Source organism: Typha angustifolia, chromosome 4 (assembly GCF_048772165.1).
Source record: "Typha angustifolia cultivar Huaian chromosome 4, ASM4877216v1, whole genome shotgun sequence".
NCBI lineage: Eukaryota > Viridiplantae > Streptophyta > Magnoliopsida > Poales > Typhaceae > Typha > Typha angustifolia.
The window spans coordinates 4670958-4698949 of NC_133242.1; the positions used below are offsets into that span (position 1 = coordinate 4670958).

Sequence of the window (27992 nt, forward strand, 5' to 3'; positions counted from 1 at the left end):
GACGCCCTTGATCTGTCGGCCGCATTTCGTCGAACATAACGAACTCGACCCAAGCCAACCCGACTTCCAAGTTCCAGCCTCCCAAAATCTGTATGGACTCTCTCCTCTCCCGTGTTTGAGAATTTAGGAGTCGAAACCGGAGCTCTCCTTTTCTCTCTATCTCCATCTCTCACGAAGACAGATAGAGAGAGATAGATGAGGGTCAAAGCGCCGCCGCTGCTACTTCTTGTGACCTTCGCCGCCATTTTCTCCGCCGCAGCTCTCGCTGACGGGGTCACTCATTCCGAAGCAAAGGAGCTCCGTGATGAGGTACGCACGCAAAGAGATCAGATATATTTCATGGATCACGGGTATTCTTGATGGGCCGCTTGGTGGTGGTGCTCGGGTAGAGGAGGGGTGATCGGTGATAGGGAGCCGCATTTCTCGGTTGAAAGATCGAATATTTCCGTAATTGGTTTTGCTTTTCCTGTTGGCTGATGCTTGGGAGGCCTACCCATTCGTCGGGATTACGTGCGTTTGCCTCATCTTTTGCGTTTGTAATGCCACTCCTATCAAGAAAAGCATGCCCATTTTGATTGCTTCCTGAGATCAAATTAGCGCTACCTGGATTTACCGGATTCAATGATTATGGGATCGGCAAAAGAACTGTGGAAATTCTTTACTTTTTCCTCGAAGTGAGATGGAACTCGATAGAAGCTTTAGCGTAGTGATTTTTAGGGAGAGGATGGGTGATCGGTAACTGAGAGTTTTATTTTTGATTGAGAGATCGATACGTTCTTGGTATTTTTCTTATAGCCTGGTTAGACTGGATTATGTGGTTAAATTAGTGAGAAGGTTGGCTGATGCTAGAGAAACCATTGTACTGGTCCACAGTCGTGTGATTTGAGGAGCAGATTTGACGGGGCTGGAGAAAAGTTGCGGATGGTGGAAAGTGGATCGTGGGCAGAGATTTACTCGTCTTTATATTAGTTGAATTTTGTACGAGAGCGTTTCCCTGCAACTTTTCTATACCTTCTAACCTGATCACGCCTTCTTACATTAAGACAATGTTCTTATTTGGCAGCTGAATGGATCTTGAAATTAATTGGATGTTGAATTTCTATGATGGTTTGAATCTATTTTTCAGTTCAGTTGAGGCACAGGAGCCCTAGTTCCCTGGTTTATTGCCCATCAGTAAAAGATCACATAGAAGTGGGTTAGGAATGCGCTTCAAGAAGAATAGAGATTGGTGGATAAAAAGTAGTGGTCTTTAATCTAGAACAGTAGAAGAAGAGAAGCAAATTCGGGCCAATATGGACTAGGTTTTCATGATCTCTTTTTGTATAAGACAACTTTGATGATAAGAATGTGAAAAGCCCTTTTCTTTTAAGGAAATGAAGAATGCCATTTTAGAGACAACATATTTAGGGTGCTATTTTGAAGTGGAAATAAGTAAGAAGGCAAGAAGGGAAACTGATATTGATGTTAATGCTTATGTTAAGTGGCTGTTTGTTGAGGAGAAAGGGGTGGTGAGGGAGGAGTTAGGTTGAAGAGGTGGAGGGGTGCACCATCTTTGCGAGCAATTGTCATAGTTGGGCATCACACACATTCCTGTCTGCATGGTCTTTGTGAGCAATTACTTGAGTCTACTATTGACATCCTAAGGTTTTTGCTTCTCTTCTATGTGCTCCGATTTGCAACCATCTTTTCTGTCAAGAAAAGCATCAAGTGGAAAATCTGATTTGGACTAGTTAGCTGTGGCCTAGGCATTCAGCATGGTTTCATCATCTTATTAGCACTTTTAAGTTTTAACAACCCTTTGCCTTTTAACTATAGAATGATAAATATTGCCCATTTTATTTTATATTGCTCAATCAACAATTAGCTATGGACCTAAGAATGAACTCTAGGAAACACAAATACTTCTATACTCTTGTTGTATCCGTATTGGATACTATATCAGATATGATACTCGTTGGATACTTTTAGATACGTATCAGATACTTCCTCAAAGTATTCGAATTTTTAAAAATAGAATTAATATTGCGGATATTTATCGGATACTTGTTAGATACTTATTGGATACTTCCAAGCATGGTTCCAAGGATTAGCCAATCTCAATAGAAACCCAATCCTAGTCAATTGACTGAGATTGGATAGAATCGGCCGATCCGGGCTGATCTAGATCCGAATTCCTCTTCTCTCTCTCTCTCTCTCCCTACCATAGCTATTGCTTCTCTAACGCAGAGATCTAGCTCTGGCGAACTCCAACGTTGCAAATCCAACTTCAGTGACTGAGTATGTGAATTTTTTTCTCTCTTTTTTTCTTCTCTTATTTCTTCTCTTATTTCTTCACCGCAGTTTTTGTCTTTCCTCTCTTCTTTACTATGGTAGAATATTTTTTTTCTTTTCATTTCTTCCACTCTCTCCTTCTTCATTGCAACAATTTTGAGTAATTTAGTATTTTTTTTTAGTTTTTAGACTTCATATGCAAGTAATTATTATTTTCTCATTTTGTCTTTTTTAAATTTTAAATTTTTTTTCTATATTTTTAAATATAATGCCCTTTATAGCTAATGTATTTGTGATCTATTAAAAGAGACTAGCAAGAAAAATCTTGGTTGAATAACAAATTCTAACTATTTATTTTTTTCCATTTAGCTTCGCACTATCTATTATGAGGGCATTCTAGTCTTTTCATCTTAAAATGGTCTTATTCACCGTACTTATTTCAGTAACCAAACACAAATTCTTACATAAACCTATTTAAGGTAATCATTATAGTTTTGTCCACATATTACAACCAAACAATAAAATTTGAGTAAAGTTCTAGAGGTACATAATTTGCATTTAAGAGGTGCATATAAAATTATCCTTGAAAAATCTTATTCATGAACCAAATGAGTCCTTTAGTTCTTATCGGATCTAGAAGGTTTCTTTTTATGAAAAAACTGAGTTTACTTATTTACTTTATGATCGATATTAGGAAATCATGTTACTATAGGCTTTCTTTTGATTTTTAGATTGAATTGCTTGTTTATCTTACATCTTAGCTAGTAATATACTACCTAATACTAGTTCTTTGTTACAAATGGTAGTTCTTTTAATAGATTAAGTGAATATCTTCTTTTTGAAGCAATCATGCACAAAAATAATATAGAATTCCTCAATTAAGAAAATGAAAGTACAAAGTGCAATAATTCATATATATGTATTTGTATCCTAGGTTTATCATTTCCTTATGTTTTAAGATTTTAAGATTTACTGTATCAACGTATTTATATCTTATCATATTCGTATCCTGTATCCTTATTTGTGCTTGTTAGGGTATGGTATGTTGAGATCAGTTAACCATAAAACAAGGTTGTCTCTTTATTGTTGGACATTTGATTTTGATAATCCACTTCAATCTAGGACTAATAAAAGATGGATGGACTTCCTTATCATCTTTCTGCTGATCCATTTGGGGAACCAGTAAGTATATAAGGAAAATATTACTTATTTTCCAGTTTAGTGGAGGAGAATGGAGCTTACCTTCAACTGATTATAGGGATTGGACAATTTTCAGAAATATGCATAAAAATTCGCAGGGTGAGGGATCTCTATATCTATCTCTAAGCAAATTCTACGAGATAGTTGTCTGCTTCACCAAGTAAATTTGAAGGAAAATATCTGATCTATATTATTGCCTCTGGTTGGCTTATTTGGCAAAATTATAGCCCACAGATTTGCTACTAAATTTACACAGCATAACTCATCCATTAGAGCTCGTTTGGTTCATGCATAAGGTTTTCGAGGATAATTTTACCCACATCTCTTAAATACATATAAGATACCTTTATTACTTTATTCACATTTTGTTGTTTGATTATAAAACATGGATAAACTTGTGTAATGATTACTTGAATAAATTTATGTAAGAATTTTGTTTAATTACTAGAATGTGAATAAGTATGGCTAATAAGGTCATTTTAAGTTGAAAAGACTAAATTCTAAAATGCCCTCATAAGAAATAGTAATAAGCATGTGCCTATAATATGCCATAAGAAAAGAGCAAGATCTAACGTGCTAGATGATTTTTCCATTAAGGTAGGATTAATTCCATTGAGCTTTGAACAAAATTGCAGATGGAGATTGTTTTTGAAATGTTGGTGGAAGAAAAGTGGAAGAAAGGGAAAGTTGAGGGATTAGATTTAGAGAGGGTATTTTAGTCATTTTATGCTAATATAAATCCAGCTAAAAAACATGTTTAACTTTATTGCACCCATCCCGTTGTGATAAATTTTTTTGCCTAATTTATCACATGACTTACTTTATACATGGTTTGACCAAAATGTATATAAGTAAGTCGTAATATTAAAAAAAGGAAAAAGAAGAGAGGGCTGTTGCATGAGAGGCACATGCCTCACTTTTCTCCTCCTTTCCTTTTTTTCTGCTCTTTCCTTCTCCAACTCAGGTTAGGGATTGCTGAATTTTTTGCGATGCCCTAACTATACAGCCTGGCAAACCCCTCCTTGAGAGGCATCGGCAATTTTCTTCTCCTTCTCCTCCTTTTCCCCTTACCTTTTCTTTTCTTCCTCCGCCATTGAAGTCGATGTTGTTAAGGTTGGGTCATCGGAGCGTTGCCGAAGTAAATTACCATCACCAAAGGAACCATTGGTTAGTCCTCCCCCATCCCCACAAAGTTAATTAAAGATTAATAGGTTAGATTTTAGGTACCTAATTTTGGTGTTTGTGGCTTTGCCGGCGAAATGCGTTGTTTGGCGGCTTCAAGTCACCACTGCTGCTGTACCAAAATCTTTGTGTCTTCAGTCTCGTGTCTTAGGTGCTTTTAGTGAGAGCGTGGCTCAAGCCACCGTAGAAGCAACCTTTATGGCCGCCGGCTATAGAGAGAGGAGTCGTTGTTAGTAGCCACCCTGACAACCTTCTTCCACCCCGTTTGGTCAAAAGGTCGTGGCAACGGTGAAGAGCTTTTGGTTGTAGTCATTGGATCTCCGATGGTGGTGATCACTAGTGGTCTTTCTCTTTCTCTTGTCGGTCCCTTCAAGGAATAAAAAGACAGTCTCGGGCAACCCGAGTTTAGTCTTCTTCCCTTAAGATAAGCAATTTAGGTCGAGTTTTGATTTCAAATCCAATGGACTCGACCCGACTCAATTAGCTTTATGAGATTGGGCCTTTAGTCCAATCCATTTAAGTTGGATTTTTAGGTGACCCTTTAGGCTTGAATTAGCTTATTTTAATAACTTAATTAGATTAAAGTCAAAAACTTTGGTTACTGTGAAATTAAATAAGAGTTTATTTATGGATGAAGGTGAATATTTGCACTCATATCTTGATTGTTGACCGCTAGTGATGAGATTTACTCATATATTTATCCTCTCATATTTCTTATTATAATTTTATTATATTGTCTTCATACTTTATGTATTGTTATTGTTTTCATGATGTATTATACTTTGTGCCGTACATTAATTCATAAAATATTATTCTTCATGCAACTAGCCAATATATTGGTCATGAGTAACTTGTTTGGCCTATATAAATATGTGAGACTTAAGAACAGAGACATATTAGATATTCTTCGTGCATCTTTCTGTGGTGACTTAAGTTTATTTTGAAATTGAGGGGACAAACCTATTCCTGATCAGCCTATGATCCATTTAGGTAACTCTAATAGGGTTAAAGAACAGTTCTTGGCCAGACCAGGAGTTTTCCTAAGGTGACCCTAATCTCTTTCCATATTTAGTGAAATGATAAGATATATTTATCACATAGTGACACCTCTTGGTGACCCTAATATGATTAATTGTGAGGGAAGACTTGAGATCCATCTCGAAGTAATTTCTAGTTAATATGGATTCTATGATTTCATAGGCACAATACCAAACTGGGACGGTTGGCAATATTGAGATTTAGAAGATTTGCATAATGAAATAGAATATGATATTAGCTTGTTAATTGCATCTTTGTAGCTTATACTTATTATTCATACTATGAGCTTGTTAGCTATTTTCTTGAATTATTGAGCTTTGGTTAATATCTTATATTAGATAAAGAATGATTTTCTAGCGTTTGGGTAGTTTCACTCACTGAGTTAAAGTTGTTAACTCATTAAACTATTTTTTATATTTTAGATGTTGGTCAGCATGGTGAATGAAATCGAAATAGTATTGATCGAAACTAAGTTTTTTTAAGATTTAGGTCGAATATAAAATATATCTAATATAGGAGACATCAATAATTGATGTCCTCAACTGTCTTCTTTTCAAATTTTCAGTTTTAATCCCCTATCTCTCATACACAGTCTCCTCCTACTCTCATACTTCATAGAGCTCATTTGGTGCCGATATGTGAGCCTCTCCGGACTTTATACTTTGGTGAACTTGGGTGAATTTTCTTTTTCTTTTCATTTCTGTCTTTCTCACCCACTTTTTAACTTATTTATTTTTTTATTGCTATAGAACAACATTTTATGAGATTTTATCTCTTCATTGTTGTTCAGTAGTAGTAATTTACATGAATACAAATTTATCAAATTCAAGTCAGAATTCATTATAGTTCTGAGTTAGTTTCTTTCTTTAATATTTAGGCATCATATGTGACAAATTTTTATTTTCTAATTTTTTATTTTTTAGAAAATTTTCTGTATTTTAAATAATATTTAGAACTTTACTTAATTAAACATAGTTCGATCTGATACGGGTGGTCGATACAGTGGATATGTATCGTTTTTTCTAATGGCCGATCCAATCGCGATAACGAGTTTTAGAACCTTGCCTTAAACATAATAACAAGTAATCTTTTGATACTAATTCATAATCATTCTGTTTTCTAGACAATAAATTGTGCTTGAATTGACCCTTTTAATGCACCATGGAAACTCAAATGGACTGCTTATTCAGTAGGGAAAAAAATCATGATGATTTTAGTTGGGATGCTGAAGACTTTTCTTGATGGATTGCTATGTTAACAAGTATGTCTTTCTAGGTCCACAGGTAATAGTCACTTGGCTCACTTATAAATCTTCTGTTGCAGGAAATACTACTTTTGACGATTTTCTTATCCTTTTCATCATCCTGAAATTTATAAATTCAAGTTAATATCTCCTATGGATTTACAAGATGAGTACCAGTTTTTTTTTATTTTTTTCCAAAATCTCCTTAAGGATTAAAATGCTGCAATTGGGTTTATACTATGTGGAAGTTTCTCTCTCCCTATTTAATCTTTCTGTTAGTTTATACTGCAAATGGACATGTTAACCTCTGCTGATGCTATATTTTATTTTGTAAAATATGTTAACATTTGGTTTTTGCAGGTGCGGGATATGTTTTATCATGCCTTTAATGGGTATATGCAAAATGCTTTTCCATTAGATGAACTGAGGCCTTTAACCTGCAAAGGAGAAGACACGCTTGGAGGCTATGCCCTGACTCTTGTAACAAACTTTACCTATCGCTAACTTTGCTGTGTTTTATGGTTATCATGTTAAACTAATTATCTTTCTTCCTCTCCTATTGTATCGAGCAGATAGACTCCTTGGATACATTGGCCTTACTAGGGGATCATGAACATTTTGGTGCAGCTGTTGAATGGGTTGGTAAAAATGTTCGGTTTGATATTGTAAGTGACTTTATTCTTAAAAGTTAAATGAGTTTTAGTTGCTAGAGTACCTTTTTAACTTGATAATTACTGCAACTTAAATGACATGCCAGTAGTAGCGGCAAGTTGTAGCCATTGGTAGTTAGTTCCATCCAACAAAGCAGCAACAACTGATTTAGTCATCTGACACTCTCACCAAAATATCGAAGAGAAAAAAAAATGATAAGAACAGTCAAACACTCTGGAGAGAAGGATAAGAAGAATGGTAATAAGAAGTAATACCAATGAATGACAGTAATATGGCAAACAAGTTAAAATAAAATTTCAAAAGTTAGTAAAAAAAGAAAAGAAAATTCTGATGCTGAATGTAGACGGTGATTGAAAAGATCACACAGCAGTTGCTGTATAAACTTTACCCTATGAAAATACTGATCATTTTTAGTAAATAGGTTCAGATATCATATGGCTTTAGTTCATAGTGTTTCTTTTATTGTTTCTACTGTGCTAGAGGAAGTGCTTTTTGGAAATCTTCTGTATTGAAGAAAGTTCATGCACTTGCTTCATTTTCTATCTGTTGTACTTGTTGTTCTCTGTGATTATTGAATCTTTATGTTAAATGATATCTCCACAAATGCAGGATAAAACAGTCTCAGTTTTTGAAACCACAATCCGGATTCTTGGGGGTTTGTTATCTGCTCATCTAATTGCCAGTGATTATGCCACTGTACGTCATTCCTTAAATGCAGTTGAACTGATTACAAGTTTCCAAAATTGTTTATTTCTCTTTTCTTGGTTGTAGATTAATTTGCAGTATTTGTATTATGCACAGAGAGAATAATGTTATCAGAAGCTGCATCCTGCTGATATCTTGTTGTTTGATAGGTCATTTATCTTTGGCATAATGAACATCATCTAAACTGAAAGGTTAGATGTAGATGATTGACTGATCCTAATTTGAAAGTTTCTTTCCATAAACATTTTTGGGTTCCTAATAGAATATCTTCATGTCAATTTTCATTTACATAGTGTACAAGTTGTGGGAGAAGAGACCAGATCTAAAGGAATGCCTGATACTTATTTCAATTTTATTTCCATAATATTTGCATTCCTTCTACTAGCCAAATTTCAGGCAGGCTATGCAGGTTCTGTATCCACAAGCAACAAATATTTGTTTAGGGACTTTCCAGGTGCCAATGTTTTCTCTGCGGATGGCTGTCCACTATCTCATATTCCTCTCTTTCCTCTTCCTTTGCTTCTCTGTTTCTCTTATGCCTCTCTTGTTACTGTTTACAATTTGTGTTGTGGCCATGAGCACCATGGTACAACCTCAACTCGGCCCTCTTATAACTTCTTTCTCACACTCTCTCCTTCTCTTGTTCAAGTCTTTATTATAAATTGCATCAATGCATTTGTGATTTTAGATGTGCTAGTGCTTGTCAGTAGTTAATTTTCATATTGATGATGGTAATGAACTCTTGTAAATAGGTGATTACTCAAATAAAGATAATTTCACATAAATTGATAGATTACATATTTGACTGCAGTGTTGTATGTGTAAATTTTGTAGATCATGGCTATCTTGATTAACTCAGAAGCATAGTATATCAAGAAAAATTAATACAGAGTCACAGAAGTGACTTAAGCACACTAAGATCTGGCCTAACAACCCTAACTTAGAAAATTTCAATTTTTCACCATCTTATAGTTGTATTATATTATATTGATAATTAGAAGCTGTATTTTGCTTGCCTACAATAATTAAAAGTCCTTTTTTCTGATTCTTGTTAGTGTATAAGTTGTTGACATTGTGTTGTCTGTTCCGTTGTTTAAGCATGTTTATTCATAAAGTTGAAAGTTTATCAGTTTTTAGATGTTTAACCAATCTCTCTACTCCACTCCTCGGAGACCTGCTATGACCTGTATGAATGCTGTAAATTCTATCTTTTTCACTTCTTTTCTGTTTCTATTCTTAGTCTATGCTACATAACTCGAGGGCATTGGTTTTAGAAATTATTTTCTATATCATTGCAGGGTATGAAGATCCAATCCTACAATGATCAGTTGCTTCATTTATCGATTGATTTGGCTGACAGAATGTTACCTGCCTTTGACACTCCTACAGGTTCATTTCTTCATTCATATTACCGTAAGATGAGTTAGGGAACTTATTATTAATTGATTTATGATATATATATATAATATTTGTGCTTTTCAGTGGAAACAATTGAGATATTATGGGCAAGTAAAGCATATGTTCTGCTAAAAAAGTGAACTATGGATATTTGATTCAATAGGCTTTATGATGTGAAACAATGAGATTTTTAGGGTTCTAGGAAAGATGATGGCCTCCAAAGCACGGATATGGCAAAATGGGTGCCATGGCCGTGTCTGACACGCCGGGGACATGGACGACCTGCCAACATGTGTCGGATACGCCGCCGAGTATCTGATAATTAAAAAAAAAAATGGACACGCCCGCAAAACTCAAACCCTAACAACCAAACAAAATCTCAAATTGCAACTTACCTTAAATCTCCTTGCAACGACTCTCCCGCTTACAAGCTCCTTCTTCCTTGAAGACGCTCCCAACGAGCTCCTCCCTTGACGACAAGCTCCTTCTCTCCCGCCGACGATGCTTCCGCTGCCGACAAGCTCCTTTTCTCCCAACATTGACGCTCCTCACTCTCTCTCCCAATGTTGATGCTCTCTCTTTCTCTTTCTCTTTCTCTCTCATTAGCTGAGTTGAGAAGGAGTGGGTAGGTGTAGTAGGTAGGTGGAGTGGGTAGGTTGGTTTTTTTTAAAATTTATTTATACAACAACTGTTGTAGTGAGTGACACCAATTTAAAATTAAAATTTTAGTTTAATTTGATTTAAACACTGGGAGTTAGTGATGGCCAGTATTTTTATGTATATTTCATTATAGGTCGATAATTTATAATGTTACATGTATATATATATATATATAATTTATTTCTTTATTGTTGTATCCCAGTCGTGTCCGTATTCTGTTTTTTTTTAAGATTTGTCATATCACGTGTCCATATCGTGTCGTGTCCGTGTCCGTGCCCCATATCTATGTCTGTGTCCCATGTCCGTGCCTCATGGATAATGGCTAAAAAGAGAAAAGGAATCAGATTTCACACCTTTATCTTTAAGTTAGGGTTTCACACCAAAACTCACAATATAGACGAAACTCATAATTCTTCATTTCTTTATTAACCCCGACTGATTAAAAAGGTTGGCCTATATATAGACTTTGCAATGACAATAAACAAAAATCTCTCTAAACAACTGCAAGAAGGAAATAAAATCTTAAACACTATAAATAAAATGTAGAATAAAAATAATTGACTTAAGGCTAATTCTTTGAAGGAGGAACTGTATTGATACATGTGCCCGTGTAGTATGTTAGTGATGTTCATATTATTCTCTCCGGGTTGGAGAGAACTTGACTTAGTCGACTGTCCTCTGTAGCACTCATATGGCTCCAATGCAACGATTTCCAGTTATTCTAAGTCATTTTGATCAAAGCAAATATCATCAAATAACTACAGGTAAAAGAGCCAGTCGCTATACTTCCTCATACTGACGATGCACCAAAATAGAAGAGCTGCTCTCTTCTTTCGTCTACCTTTCATGTAGTATTGCCATGTGTTGACACCCCTATGAAGTGTGTCCTTATATATTCATGCCTTTTTCTTGTTTCTCCCTGTTCCTCTTCGCTCTTTTCCATTCTCTCATCCCAATTTCCTACTCTATTTGGAACCTGCAGGAGCTCCCAGTTTAGATAACTACATTTAACAAAATTCACCGCCTCCTGATAAAATGGGCTCAAGGACAAGCAGTGTATTATATGATGATTATTCAGTTCTTGATAATCCCCCTAGGTTTGTGAGGAATAATTTTAGAGAACACTCAACTGAACTAGCCAATCCTATACCTTGAGTTTTTATGCATCATGTTGATTATGATTACCCTTCTAATGAGAGATAACATTGTTGTGATTGCTAAGAGCACAACATTGTTATGCATCATGTTGCTATTTTGGATTCTAGACTTGGTGGTAGAGCAGAGTCTCTCTGGACGAACTTTGATCCATGGAGATTGGTATGATATTAAGAGAGCATTGCAATAAGAAAATTAATTGGCTATGTGAAGCAAATATCTGATCGATGTGATTAGAATCAGTAGATAGATTAATTGTCTCAATTGCCAATTAAAGGTTAGGAAGAGAGAGTTTGTGGGTTGAGGTAATGTCTTCTAGTGTCATATCTGGGTCAAGTTGCAAATTAGTTGCCTGCTTTTTGGATGGGGCACTATGACTGTTGCAGAATGCATGTGCAAATTCAATGAATTGATAATCTGATGTGATGTTTGAAAAATTATTTGCAATACTAAGAAAAAGTGGCGCATGCACCCACTTGTGCAGTCACATATGCAGATTTCCTGACTTGGGTGCCTTGGCATAGATTGCATCTAATAGTTAAGACAACTGACAGTTTTTGTCTATATATATATGAGTTAAGGTGACTAATGTAAACATTTCGTATCAGAATCCATAGCTAGATTTTCGTAGTTTTGTCATTGATTATTCATTATTGGATAATTAGAATATCTTTTCTTGCACTAGCTTATTATAGTTTCACTGGTCTGATATCATTAAGTTTAGGTCTGAAAAGCTTTTTGCCATATTTCTTCATGATTCTCTTTATGGCATTCCTTTTTTTCGTTGGTTGGTCGATAAAATAACATCTAATTGACAAAGTCTTATATGCCACTATTATAAGATTTTAACATTTACCAGGAATGAAATTCGCCCAGTCTCATCCGACACTAAAAAGAAGAATTGATCTAGCTTTAAGTTTGAAAGGCTCAAGCAATGTATTGAAAAGCTGAAAAGGCGGCCGCCATGGCGAGGCGGCGCACCGGCCGCCCCGCCACTCCGCCTGGCGCTCGTAGAAGGCGGTTTGCCACATTGGCGGGCCGCCTGAGCGCCAAAAGGCGCTAGCAGGCCGCGCGGCCCGATAAGGCGGGTTGGCGCTTCGGCCCGCCAAACCCGCCTTATCGGGTTTTTCTATAGTGGATCGGATTATCCAATATCCACTAAAAAAACTTAACCAATACCATTAACCATTAATATTTCTTCTCTCTCTCGCTGCTCGCTGCGCCCTCTCTCTCTCTCACTAAAATCCCTAAATCCCTAATCTCTCTCTCGCTGTGCCCTCTCTCTCTCGCTGTGCCCTCTCTCTCTCGCTGCGCCCTCTCTCTCTCGCTGCGCCCTCTCTCTCACTGCGTCCGCTCTCGCTGCGCCCTCTCTCTCACTGCGCCCACTCTCGCTGCGTCCGCTCTCGCTGCGCCTGCTCTCGCTGCAGAGGTATGGGCCCCTCTCTCTCTCTCCCACACAATCTCACTCTCACTCTCTCCTTCTCTCTCTCTCTCTCACTCCTCTCTCACAGTTTCACTGTCTCACACCGAAGTAGTTAATTTTTTTTTTAATTTTCAATTCTGTCTAAAGTAGGTAAATCTTAATCTATTAGTTACTTAGTGATTATCTGATAATAATGATAATATGTTCGTTAATTAGTTAATCACTTCATCTGTTAATGATGGTTAATTACTTAATTCAGAAATTAATTTAGTAATTATCTGATAATATATTTTTTAGTTTTTCTTCTAATTTTCTTCACAATTATCTTCTAATCTTCTTCACAATTAGAAGAAGATTAGAAGATGGCCTTTATATTATAATTGTGAACTTGTTATGAACTTGATAATTTTGAATTTTTGATTATATGTTATTTGTTATGGACCTTATAATTTTGATATGTTTTATCATATTATTTTGTTATGATTGTGAACTTGTTGCTAGGAACTTATGGTTGTGATAATTTTGAATTTTGAATCTTTGATTATGTATTTATAGTTGTGAATTGTGGTAATGTTATTGTGGTTGTGAATTGTGATTATGTTATTATGGTTTAGAACTTGTTGCTATTTATGTATTTATGTTATTATGGTGGTGAATTTGTGATTATGTATATTATATATGTTTATTTATTTATTTATAATTTTTTATATTAAAAATGCTAGACCGCCTTGTCACCCGCCTTGTCGCCCGCCTTCCGCCTAGGCGCTAGGCGGTGGGGTGACCGCCCGCCATCCGCGGCCGCCTTTCAAAACATTGGGCTCAAGATCACTTGTATTGGCTTCATCATATCTTTCCTAAAGTGTTCTATCCTAGCTTTCCCCTAGATGTATCTTTACCAAATATTCTCATAGTAGAGATAAAAAATGCTTGAAAAAGGCATTACATCTGCTCATGTTCAATGGTGTCTAATATTCATCGGATGCAGACATGGCTTGTCGATCCAGGTTCATTAATATGTTTCTACCAATACTTGCATCCCAGATCTTCTACTGGCTCATTTTGGAAAATGACTTACACTAATTTTATTTCTGTTGGTGGCAGCATTATGCCATTTATGTTACATCTTTATTGATGATTTCTCCTTTCTTTTATTGGTCAATTAAGTGCAACAGTTTTTGCAGGAATTCCATTTGGTTCTGTTAATCTGTTGCGCGGAGTGGATGAAAATGAAAGCAAGGCAAGCTTTTTCATCTTGTTTGCTTTTGGAGTTCTTTATTGATTGATAAATCGATCCTATTGTTCTTTCTTTCTCATTAAGAATAATATATAACAGATCAACTATTATAATATTTGTATCGTCATTAATGATATTGCTCCTTCAAGTTTATGCAGTAAGAGTTTGTTTCTGATGCTTGTTGTCCAAGGTGGTACCTCCCACTTGATAGTTTTTGCATCATTTCTTTATATTCATTTCATGATGTAATAGTACCTGAAATTGAGAGGAACATCCACAAGCATTATTATGATAAATTGATAATTAATTACTGACTCATGAATCTTCTTTGGGTAGTACAGTGCTATGTTTTTGTTTCTTTTTATAGTTCAAATATAATATACAACACACCAACAATGGCCGTGTCGACAGTGTACCGGCACGTGATACGAGGGGTGCCGCATGGCACCCCTCCTAGCAGCGATATGCTCGGCGTCAAGCTTCCGTCGCCGCTGACCTTTCTGATGTCGCTTGTCGTACCGGAGAGCTTTGTCGATAAAGGCATTGTTGTGTCCGACACAGGGATACTCTAACCCTAGCCCCAGCCCGAGGAGGAAGAAGACCTCGGGCGGGTCAAGGCGAGTGAATAAAGAGTTAAGTTGTAGATTCGGATTCGATGCCTTCATCTCTAGCAGCGAATGACAATGGCGAGCGACGACGACGAGGTCGAAGAGTGAAGCACCGCTAGTCTCTCTCATCTTTTTCTCTCCCTCTTGCGGTAGGGCCAGCAAGTGTTGCGGCACGCTGTGTGGTGCCATGCTGGCCGGTGGTCAGCACGGCCATCCATGCAACACACCACTTGGTGTGACGGTAAGGCTTGCCCGTTGCATCCAAGATGTCATACAGTTATGGGTTCAAATTATGGAAACAATCTCTTCGGAAATGAAGGTATGGCTGCAGAAGCCTTGTCTCTGAGAGACCCTTTCTTGTAACAGATCTGAAATGAGGAAGTTCTTACTTTGCATGATCTGGATAAGCTTGCAAGTATAGATAAAATGCGCATTGCAAGAGTTATGTTGTAATCCACGAGGGAGGGAGGGAGCGCACAAAAGTTCTTAAACCCTAACTTTCCAATGTCTTTGCACTCATCTTGTGTCTCTCTTGCATTTTGCTTAGCAATTTTCTCATCTCCTAAATCCCTACCATATCGGGGGGTTTTAGGAAAGTGAAGAATTGAAAATGATGAGCTGGCTTTTCATTTCTCTAATTAATCTATTTTCCGTTTTGCGACATCGCATTGACATCACTGAACAGTACTATTTAATGCTGCTGTCCTTTTAAAATGTGATATTCATTTTCATCTACCCCGTAGGCACATGATTATGTATTCTTATTAAGCTCATCCTACATATTCGTGGGCACAATTTTCTAATCCTGAGCCAGAATAGTTAACAAATCATTGCATACAATACATTCTTGAGAGCACTCACCCTCAAACTGCATCAGCTGAAAGAAAGGTTAAGATTTTTGCCCAGTGAGACTGATTTATTGCTTTTGAGAATATATCCCCATTATATTTGACAGTTAAATTTGATTTTGGTTCTTTGAACTGCAAGGGATAATTTGCGTCTTTAGAGTCTAAATGTTTGGTTACATTAGCCTTTTTGTGATGAGAATATACCCTTTTTTGTTTGTCTAGATACATGATCTGTAGAATACCAGGACTTACACATTTGGTGATTGTATAAATAGTTCTCTGATTTGCCTATGTTTTCTTTTGTAAAATAGTACTAATTATGTGAAAAATTGGTTCCAGATAACATCAACTGCAGGTGGTGGTACTTTGACGCTAGAATTTGGGGTGCTGAGTCGTTTAACTAACAATTCTAGTAAGTATTGCAAGCTTCCACAGCTGTTCCAAATTGCTGTTGGCATAGTGCCTATGTATTTCAATGATTTGGACCATTTTTTATACATTGATTTTAAAAGTGATGTCCATCTCCAAGATAACTATTCTCTTTTTTGGTTGCACCTCCTGTCAATGACTTCATCTGACCGTAGATTATCTAATTCTCTTTAAATTCCATTGTTTTATATTTTACCATGCAAGGGTTGCCATGTGAATGGCACACGCTGTGCCAACACCCTATCGATACACCCTAGTATGCCATTGGCACACTGACATGCTTACTAACACACCTATAAATAGATTTTTTACGATATCATACTTTTTTTAAATTAAAATATATGTACTGAAACCTACATTAGTATTTTATCCCTAGACAATGTTGTAAAAGACCTAGATATAACAATAGTCAAGTAGAAATATTATCCAATGTATAACATCAACTACTTTCCCCTTCCCTTTGATTCCTATGTTTTGAAGATTGTTTTACATAGATCTATCACAAATGTCAGATTTATGTAGAATGACTTATAAATGATAGATCTAGTTTCATTTTGCCACATCTGATATGATTAATCTGGAATTTGGTTTCTCAACCAAAGAAAATTGGAAGAGAAAATTAGAAAACATATCTTTTGATGGGATTTGAAGTTCCTATGCTTTGATCGATCTCCTCTCCTATATCTTGCTTTCTCATTTTCTTCTTTTCTAGTTTAGGAAAGCCTGCTAGCAAAGGTAACTCAAATTAGGGTTCTTTAAGTAAGCTATGTATTAGGCAGCACACAGGACATGGCGGAACGCATTAGAATGGGGCAACACACCTCCACATAGGGGAGTGCCATTGGCATGCCTTGTGCCATGTGCTAGCACACCATTGGCATGGCCTGTGCCGATTGGCACGACAATCCTTGTCACCATGTATACATCTTATTTGTATCTGTTTTTTGCTTATTTTGTATCCTCTCGTGCTTTATCTCATTGCACAAACTATCACGTAATGAACTATCACATGGAATCTTTCTCATGCAAGTACATGAGAAATGCTAAACAACTTTTCTAGATGTTTGTCTAGATCAAATATATATTGTTCCATAAAACCCACTGACTTCCATCCTATTTGTACCTTTGTTGCTAGTGATTGTTAAGAGAACATTTTTACGATGCTAAGCATAAAATTCCAGTTCATATATTTCAATGTCCTCACGCTTCTTTGGTCCTAAACCTCATGTGCTGCTTATTTAATATTTAATTGACTGAAGATTTTATACGGGGGCACAAGCTTGGACCTCTTTTTGACTCTCCATATAGAAAACAGATTGATGGGTTGAATTACATTACACAATTCAATGCTAAATAACCCTGCAGCTTATAGGGCTCCATACTTAAGATATTTTTTTTCTCTGATTTCTGAGTGAATACACCCGAGTCATCAGAGCAAGCCTTATATTTAATTGGTTTCTTGTTTTGGTTAGGATGCTCTTCTGTCTTCTTTGCTGTGTTTTATGTTTAACCTTTCTTCTGATATCATCTTTCACTGTCTTGAAAAGTTTAACCTAATGTACTCAGATATTCTCTCTTCTTGTTCATGCAGCATAGGAATAGATTATGTACTCCTGATATCTCTCAATGTAGCTTGTTCTGTGGGCTAAGTTGTTTCTCTTTCATGATCATTTAGTTTATGAACAAGTTACAAAGAATGCGGTGCGTGGAATATGGGCCCGGAGATCGAAAATTAACCTTGTTGGAGCTCATATTAATGTTTTTACTGGTGAATGGACTCAGAAGGTAACTTCTTTTGCTTCATTACTAATAGTATATAGCAAAAGTTTCCAAGAATGACATAAGGTTGTGAACTTAATCAATGTGATACAATTTAGTTTAGTAGGACATTGTTATCATATTTTTGAATATTCTGGGTCCACCTAGGCATGTCAATTAGTCGAGCTCAAGCAAGCTAGGCTAACATGGAGCCTTGGGTCCTTTATATATGAACTGATCTCATGATGGTTTGTTTAGTTCGGCGCTGAGCTTGATTTCCTCACTAGCAATTTTTTTTAGGCATTGATCAAGAATATGCTTCCCAAAACTACGAAAGTAAATCTATATTTGTAAATTTTAAGCCAATATATTAAAATAAAATGTACCTACCATATGTTACTATAAAATAAGCCTAAAATATATCTTCTTCTTTTCTAAATTTATCTCTTTTTCTTTTTTTTTTTGGTTTGGGCGACAGACTTAGTTAACATCCATTAATTAACTAATTTGAAGCCGAATCTGATTTCCATACAAGCAGCTATACATGAGAAGTATGGAGCGAACTCAAGTTAGAGGAGGGTGTCTCAAATTCTACTTATTTATTGAAGGCAAACTTTTTGTGCCTCATTTTGTTACAATTTGACTGCTTCAACTATATGTTTTAGCAGATTGGTCTGTTGTTAAGATGTTTGATGGAAATTAGTCAAGTGAAATGGCTTGTGAAGTATGTCTTTTGGACAAAAATGCCCTTTTCTTTCTCTTCTCTGTACCTTCATCCTCCAACTTAATCGAAACTCATCCCTTCTTTCTTGTCTATCCCCATCATCCTTTGCCGCCAACCAAATACCAACACTATCTCTTCTTTCTTTTCCAACTCTATCATCTTCTCCCAAACACATCCTAAAACTCAACACTTCATCATCTTCCTCTTAACTTGGTCATATCCTTTTTTTCTCCTCCATATCTCTATGATCTTTTTTCTTAGTTCAATCTCGAAACCAATCTCTTAAAATTTTTCCTACCAAATCCCAAAAACTATCCCCTCTTCTTCTCCATCTAATTAACTCTCAATCATCTTCATCATCCAGCAAATTGCAAACTCATCTCTTTTTTCTTCTATTCCCATTTTGTAGTGTATGAACTTTGATGGTTAAAACTTAAAAGTCTAAGTTTGCTTCATTCATTAATGTTGTTAAGGGTTTCTCAGTTTTTGTTAGTTAGCATCAGCTTGCAACAATAAATTCTTGAGGGGCAATAAGTGATAATGGCTGAATAGCCTATAGTTGAGAGGGTCGAAATGTGATTCTTCTTTGTTAAATTATTCAGCGCCAGCCATGCTGAGAATAAGCCCAGAGTCTGTTGCAGCTGACGAGATTGGTTTAAATTTTATATCTTCCTTTCTTGAAAGAAGCCTTGTACACCGTTGATGCTTGGACATTTACATACTAATCAACTGGTTCTACTCATGTTTACTGTAGAGTTTCATTTGCTTAGAAATTAAGAGTTCTACTATTTGTTTTTTGGCCATGGGATTGCCAAGACCATTGCCCACAGTATTTTAATTTTTAACTGCTTTTGGCACTGTTGGTGTCAGATTAGTTGAAAGTTCACCTTTGTTTATGATTCCTAACTATTAGACATGTTGAATTAAGTTAGCATGTATGGAAGATAGTGTAAGAACTTGATGCATATCGTTTATAATTGTGGAAGTCTGGAATATATGCTTCTTTATGCTTTTGTACATGGCTGTGAGTTGACTTAAGCAATATTTTTTTTTTGGGTGCCTATTTTGCAGGATGCTGGAATTGGCACAAGCATCGACTCCTTCTATGAGTATCTTCTGAAGGTAAGTTCCTTGCATCATGTCAATAATTCTCTCCTAGTTACCTTACTTTTATTCTCTTAGATCTTCCTTTTCTTTCCCATCTATGGGGGTGGGTTGTGGAGGGTTAGTTGATAACTTGATTTGTATAATAGAATTCAGGATACACAGGACATGGTCGACATATAGTTCCAATACTTGTATGTTGCATTTCAGTAAATATGATATTTTCAGTGTTCCACCATTCCATCTAATAGTCTGTTCAATTTGCAGTCTGCAAATTGGTTATAACTAACTCCGGATGGGAGAAGCTCAATGCTAAGTAAACATTACTTAGATGTGGCATTAGTGTTAATATTGCTATTCATGATTTAATAAAGTTTTAGGACACCTTTACATATTCTTTATTGTTTGGGACTTTGGATTCTGAGTCTCTAGTTTCTTACAGCTTCTTGAATGCAAATAGCAGAATTTATGCAGTCATTGGCAATACAGATCAATTTTGCACTAGTAGATGTGGGACCATAGTTTTATAAGCAGGCACTTTCTTTTGACAATCATTTCCTCTCTCTCTCAAAGTCTGGTTACTACTAAGTATGAACATGATTTCCAGCGCAAGCATAGGCTGCAATCCAAGATGGACGCTCCAGTTCAAAGTTCAAACAATTCTGCCTTTCTTTTTTTTCCTCTTCAATTTAACTGTTTGGAGTCACGTGGAGTTTAGTCCACATGGAATAAATTGAGATGTCAACATTTTTCACATGATAATGAGTCCATAACTTACCACCTGCAGTTTTAAGTTGATCTAGATTCCACTATGCATATCGAGTTATTGACTCCTTATTCTGGTTGTGGTCATACTCCCAGTCATTGTTTCACTAATTGATATCAGATCTAGGTTCAGCATGGAAAATCTTGTATTAGTTTGTCATGTGGATTTAAATTTGTAATTTATATTATTTGTTGGCTGGTTCGACGAATTATGACTATCCTAATTGTTTCTATTCTAAGGGGGCGATCCTTTATGAGATGAACTTTTGTGGCATTCTTTCAATTTGACTTGTACATATGCAGATGGAGGTTTTCCAGACGTAATTTGAAATTTCAAAATGTGCAAGTGGATGAATATGGACATCAATGTTCTTTTTTACAAAACTAGGATTAATAATTTCTATCTATCTCGCAATTTGTATGTCTATCTCTGACATCTCTATGCTCTAAATTGTTATTATTATCCGTAAGAAGTCCTTGCTTCCATTTTTCTTCACTTTTAGTTCAGAAGACTGGAGTAAAATTACGAACTTTATGTTTCACTGTTAAGCATCATCACACCTTCTTTTGGTAATTCCCCTTTGACTTGATATCTTAGACCAGGAAAAACTTTGCTTTCTATCCATAACTTTGGATTGGAGAGTGATGATTTAAATTTCTGGCTGTGTAGGTGTTGCCCTGCTAGTCACTTGCACGTATTGTTATGAAATATTTCTACGTCAATATGTGTGTTAGAGGAATATTTTTATATATTTGTTTGCATTAATTGTTTATATAAATTTACTATAAATAGTATGCTATACACAAACTAATTATGTCTTAACATGTGCATTATGTGTGAAATGCAGTATTATGTATGTGGTAACATGCCTATTTGATTTTGTACAAACACATGTAGTCTGCATATTGTTAAGGATTTGTTTCATTATTAAAGCTAATATGATAACGATTCCTGATTCTCTATTAGGTTTCATTAAGTTGTTTACTTTATCAATTTTCTATGTTGGAACAGGCTTATCTGTTATTCGGAGATGAGGAGTACTTATTTATATTCCAGGAAGCTTATAAGGCAGCCATGCATTATCTCCATCATGATCCTTGGTAATATAAGTTCATTAGTATTTATGTATCAACATTTCTTCTTTTCTCACAGATCCTGTATCCTTGAAAAATATTTTGATGGAATTTCTTCTTTAGAAGTTTATTTATTATGTTTCATATATTTACATTGAAATTTTTATGAAATATAGGTATGTGGAGGTGAATATGAACTCTGCTTCCACTGTCTGGCCATTGTTTAATAGTTTGCAAGCATTCTGGCCTGGTCTTCAGGTTTAGAACTTTCACTTTTTATAGAAAAAAACCTAGTGTTAAATTTCTTGGGTGATTTCTTATATTATCAAATGGAAGGTTTTAGCTGGAGATATTGGCCCTGCTATTCGAACACATGCTGCCTTCTTTAGTGTCTGGAAAAGATATGGCTTCACTCCTGAGGGGTTTAATCTGGCAACATTCAGCATTCAGGTGTGTGAGCAAAGTACAATGTCCTGCTCACTCCTGATTATTTCTTAATATTGCCCGTTTTACTGATTATCAATTTATTTTCTATAGAATGGTCAGAGAAGTTATCCGCTACGCCCTGAATTGATAGAAAGCACATATTGGCTATTCAAAGCTACCAGGGATTCTAGGTGTGCTTATTCTTTACAGTCTTAATTTGCCTCTTTGAGAAATTCAAAGCCACATAGAGAGTGGTCTCTATTTCCAACAGTCCGAAGTTGTGCCTGAATTGGGCAACTCCTAATAAAATGATTTAGTTTGACCTGGAGCAATCTGAAACTAGCAGTTGCTTTAATGTTTTAGCAAAATATTTTCTGTAGGACCTGATTTGTTGTACATGAACGTATACGTCATTTCCCCATTTCCTTCAAACGTCAGAGGTATATGCTTAGTTTCTTTATATTAGTTCCATCTTTTGTGGGGCTTGTAATGACTTGAATGTGGAATTCAAATGATTTACAAGAAAATAAATTTTGACATAATCAATCCTACAACTATTGGGAATTTGGGATTGTTCTGTCAGATTTAAGGATGATTTAGTATGTAAAACATGACCTACTGTCACTTGATATAATTTTAGTTATTTGAAGAAGAATTTGTCAAAGGATACATCTATGATTATTTCTACTTTGTTTTCTTGACATGTAAACAAGCTCTTCTTATTTCACAATGGTCATATATATTTCTTTAAGTTCTTTTCTAGTATGTTGACTATATTTTAGTGATTCAATGTGATGTGATCTAAGAATTTGAAACTGGAGCAGAAACTACGAAAACTAAAGCAGTGACCATTTTATTTTATTGGATTTGGACAGAAAACAAAAGAAAAAATCTTGTACCTTAAAATCCACAGTTATTTATAATCTGGTTCCAGATAGAAACTTTTTTTGCATTTCTTGTCAAAAATCTGTTAGAGAGAACACTGTATTTCCAGTTAAAGCTAAGAATGACTGTTCACTTACTTCCAAAAAGAATAACACAAGTGACTCTCGATGTCCTATCTAAATCTAACTAGATTCCAACTTCAATGGGTTTTATGTTTTGAAGTATAAGTTGACAATAATGTTGCTTAGATGAATAAGATATGGTGATGGACTTGAGGAGTATATTGGGCAAATAGGTTGCCAATTGAACTCCACTGTCTACTCAGGGAACTCTGTTACATATGTTGGTGGTCAGCTAGCCCATTAAATGAGGGAGCAGTGGGAAAACCATAGAAGTTTTAGCTGCGCCCTTTGTCTTCATTATATCTAACCACATCTTATGAAAGTTCTTGCTTAGCATCCTTGACACGATTTGTTTTTAACTCTTTTAACCGTGTAGAACACAATGAGATACAATTGAATATAAAACACATTGACCTAAATAAATATGGTTTTGACATAGAAGTTTCTTATAACAAGCACTGCAGTTTTCTTTTCTATTTTTATGTGATATGTGGACTTTTTTCCTTCTGGTATTAATCTGTCAATGCCATGCTATGCCTCTCTGCTATCGAGATAGATCTGATGTGTGTAACAATATCGAAGGAAGATTCTAAGTTCTATTCTTACCTAATTCACAGTGATTAAACCAAAGTGGTGCATAATGAATGCTCTTGTTAGATCCAAAATGTACACATGTATGTCGGCAAATCATATACTATGGCTTTAGTCGAGAATGGCCATTCAAATTAACATCTTACAAGTCGAAAATCTAAACTGATGGTGCTTTGAGAATAGATAGATACCTTCAAATCACAATTGGCTTTTTATACCATATAATCTACTTATGCATTGACGTTCAAAGCTTGAACACTTACCTGTACAGAACTGCTGAATATAGGTATCTTGATGTTGGAAGAGACATGGTAGCGAGCATTCAATATGGTGCACGATGTCCATGCGGATACTGTCATATAGCAGATGTGGAGTCTCACAAGCAGGATGACCACATGGAGAGTTTCTTCCTCGCCGAAACGGTAAGAAAACTCACTATTTTGATGAGCAGGCCTCTTCCAATGTTTGGATAGTTTTTTCCTGAAGTGAAATGAGTATATACTCATTTTAATCTGGTATGCTGCATGCCATATATCTGATCACTAGTCAGGTGGTTGTGTCATTCCATAATCTACAGGAACTAGTACATATGTTGTTTTAATAAATGCAGACCAAGTGGTTATTTCCTTGTGTTGCTTGTTCAAGTACCTTAGTTGCTCATATGCTAAGTTTGCTAACATCACTTCATTCCAGGTCAAGTATTTGTGGCTTCTGTTTGATTTAGCTGTGGGCCCGGACAACATTGTTGAGAATGGGCCATACAAGTAAGTAAAAACCACAAAGGTCAGCTCTCACTCTATATTTTAGGAAAGGTTCTCTTAATAATACATTCAATTTCTTTGTAGTACAGGTACATCTTTAGCACAGAAGGTCATCTTTTGCCTGCTACACCAGAAATAGCTTTGGTAAATGAACATTGCTCTTATTTTGGAGCATTTTGCAATGGCAGTGGAAGGCAGAACTATGGTATGACAAATACAATTTTTGACCAACAAGAAGCAAATGACACTCGATTCAGTAGTAATTTGTCCCCCTCCATTCATCATGTCAAGAGAAAGGATTCCACTACAACCTCAGGGTTCATCAAGGTATGCACCTCATATTGGCATCATGCAGACTATGAAAAGGATGATTTACTTTGTCCTACGAGAATATCGAAGAATATTATGTCAAAAATTGTATTGGATTCTCTAAATTTGGCATCTAATATGCCATATAGAGAGAATAAAGAAAGCAGTAACAATTTGAAGCTTTGTTTGATTTAAGGCGAGAGAACTACCTATTTCACAGGACTGCTTATGCTGGCCTAGAAGAAGTAGTCTACCAGGCAGTTTTGAATGCAAAATAATGAAACTCAAATTACAAAGTACTCATTGGCAATGCTCCTAATTCCTTGTGGACTATTCAACATCGGCAACATGAAAACCCATTTGAAATGTAACTTATAAACCTAGTTCTTTGCACTTCACTTTCCTAAAATTACATAATAGTTAGCAAAAGAATCAACATCGGCAACATGAAAACCCATTTGAAATGTAACTTATAAACCTAGTTCTTTGTACTTCACTTTCCTAAAATTACATAATAGTTAGCAAAAGAATCAATTGCCTACAGCCAACAGATGATGTGGTTAACATTCTTTGTCCTATGACTTCATATCAAATGAGACTCCAAATATCAAAAATAGTGGTTTCGTAGCTGGATAACAAGTCCTTCGGAAACATCCGCTTTGCTTTAATATCAAATCCTCGTTTGTAGTTTTACCATTTGCAATGCAGTAGTGTATCTTCATTTAGTTGAAAAACTTTCAGTGCCGCCTCTTCCATTTGATTCCTATATTTCATATTCTTGCTAGCTTCAAACTGTTTCACATGGTCTTCTGTAAGTGGGCTATATCTGGATTTGAAAACAACCACAACTTATTGACTTACAACTGGGCAAGATTGCTCTTTTTTTACGACATTGCTATTCTTAGTATTAGATACAATTTTTGCAGGGACAATGTCCAGGGTTGACTCATTCGCAGAAGTTTGGCATATCCTACTTTGAAGAAGAGGGAAATGCTTATGAGCAGGAGCCTAGCAGTCAAACTCAGGGGCATTCTGTGATTGTCAGCCCTAATCCAGCCAAGAAAGAGTCAGCAAATTCTGGTAAGAATGAGAAGAGCAGCAGTGAAGAAAATGAGAATCCTGATTCTATCAATCATCTTACAGAAAACAAAGATGCAGACACTGCTAAATCAAGAAATGCAACAGAATTATGATACTATCGATAGTGAAATCCATTGTTAACTGCTTGACCAGAGGGCCGCAAGCCATAACTGCAGATGATCCAGATTCAACTGGGAGAGCGTATGTATCAAAGATCTCAACATTTTTGTTTCACATGCAGTCAGAAAAGATTGTATTGAATGATTTTTCTCAGTACTCCACCGGGTGCAGAATGTCACTTTCCAGGCTATGCACATAGCTTACAAGCAGCTATTCTCTTGTATCTCGTACTTGCTGGCTTATCAATCAGGACTGGCTCTTGACACTGCTCTTGGGATTAGATCCGAAGTCAAGCCTCCGACATGGAGGTAGAGATAAGATAATATTCATTTTGTAGGACAGGTTCAATAAGAATATCTGCAGATGGATCATTTGAAGATCAATTTATCATGTCTTACCATGACTGTAAAATATACAATTTTTTTTAATTTTTACTAATATTTACATTATACATGAGGAAGAATGAGTGCATTGTGCAACATACATGTATCAGAATAGTATCTGTTCATATCCTACTGGAAACACCACTGGGTGCCTAATGTGGAGTGGAATGTAACTATCGAAATGAGATCTGGAACAATACTAATGAACCAGTGATCACTGACTTCATGCATCTGAAGTTTGGGGAAAAAAAAGTTTATTAGTAGCACTATTTTGTTAATGCATAGTACATTCACTGCATTGTTGTAGTAAGAGTGATTGCTCAGGGCCTTATTATCTATTTTATTTTAGTCCTAAATTCATAAGTATTTTATGTTTTTATACAACTGATGATCTATTTGGCGTTTTCGTGCGTAGAATAATATTTTTTCGATCACTTCGGTGTTTTACGTTATTTGATCGGCAGAAGTCAAAATTGCATGATCAGCTACTGTTTGTTATCTTCTCTTTGATAAATTTTGCTGCATCTTTCAGTCCTATCCATTAAAATATTCTTAGATATTCCTTGTAATAATAAGCAGAGAACAGTAACGAGTAACTTACCATATCTCATCTCCAGAGCTCACATCGAGTAAAACTTGTTTTAAAAAAAACATTCAAGAACAATTACAAGAGAGATCCCATACAAACAGATTGTTATCAGATAAACATGCATGGCATTTCCATTACAAAGTTTCTTAGAACATCTACAAAGTAATAATCAGAGCCTTCAAAGGGAGAGGCCAGACTCCTCATCCTCCTCCAGTGTGCTGGTGTACACAAAGAAGAGTGCCCAGATGAGCCCAAACACACCAAGTAGGATCCAACCAAGAAGGTTGTTGCTTATGCCCAGGCTCAGCCCAGTCCCCTCTGTGCTCAGTCTCTCATCCACCAGGGCCAGGGCTGGCCCCGCCATGCTCGCCGCCGCGAGCAGTGAAGCGCCTGCACCCGCACCGATGGCGGCCGCCGCCGATGGCTTGTCATCCTTTGATGAGGAGCATCTCACTCTTCCACCCCTCATTCCAAATTGAGGCAGTCCTGCCATGTTTGTTTGTATTCCTTTTAGTTATAAAATAAATTTCATTAATGCTCCTAGGCAGATATTTACCACAATATTTCTTATATAGTGATATATTTAGGTTTGTTTTTTTGGGTATGTATACCCTTCTAAAATGTCTTATTTATATGTATACTTCTCTAAAATTGATATTTGTATATTTATCTATCAAAAGTACATTTAGCTTTTTGCGTGATTACACTTAAAATCCTTACATTTTGCATGAATATATCTCTATATACTCTTGTTTGCATTAATTTCTCATGGTTAAGGGTATGTATATCTTTTCGTTTTGTTAAACTAGTAAGATTTTATCTTATTCTTGTCAAAAAGTAAAATTGAATCCACGGAAAACATTTTATAGGAGTTTACAAAACAAAATATCATTTACAAAAAATGTATATATATATATAACAAGGGAAAGGAAATTAAAAAAAATATATAAAAAAAATAAAAGTTAGGCAAGTGTAACATCAAATTGGTATAATTTTACCTACGACGGACGGCGAGGCAAGGCCACCGGACTTGGGCAGGGCGGCGGTGGCGCGAAGAATGGTTGAGGTTGGTGTGGTGCAGCTGAGGGTGGCCATCTTCTCTCTATAAAATTGGGGAAGGATAGAAGAGAGAAGAGGAGGGGGGGAGTCTTAGGAGAAAGCTTTGGTGGTGGAGTAGGATGCTATTGGTGTTATTTGCTTTAAAAGAAGGTCAGCAAATTGTAACAAGAAAGTGT

The 27992-nt window shown here is 36.0% G+C and overlaps 2 protein-coding genes across 2 annotated transcripts; one reads left to right on the forward strand and one right to left on the reverse strand.

Annotated features, from left to right (window-relative positions):
• Nucleotides 1-21: 21 nt before the first annotated feature.
• Nucleotides 22-27215, forward strand: LOC140758784 (alpha-mannosidase I MNS4). Its single transcript, XM_073095078.1, has 17 exons — nt 22-309; nt 7295-7414; nt 7507-7599; nt 8216-8302; nt 9610-9700; nt 14129-14184; nt 15977-16049; nt 17742-17851; nt 19620-19670; nt 21430-21518; nt 21668-21749; nt 21828-21941; nt 22029-22108; nt 23802-23937; nt 24209-24279; nt 24366-24603; nt 25512-27215. The coding sequence occupies exons 1-17, from the start codon at nt 196-198 to the stop codon at nt 25776-25778; spliced, it is 1872 nt and encodes a 623-aa protein (XP_072951179.1). The 5' UTR covers nt 22-195; the 3' UTR covers nt 25779-27215.
• Nucleotides 26794-27963, reverse strand: LOC140758783 (photosystem II reaction center W protein, chloroplastic-like). The gene is made up of 2 exons (XM_073095077.1): nt 27756-27963; nt 26794-27243 (listed from the first exon to the last, which is right to left on the reverse strand). Exons 1-2 carry the CDS (start codon nt 27850-27852, stop codon nt 26936-26938), a joined length of 405 nt encoding a protein of 134 aa, XP_072951178.1. The 5' UTR covers nt 27853-27963; the 3' UTR covers nt 26794-26935.
• Between the last annotated feature and the right edge of the window lie 29 nt (nt 27964-27992).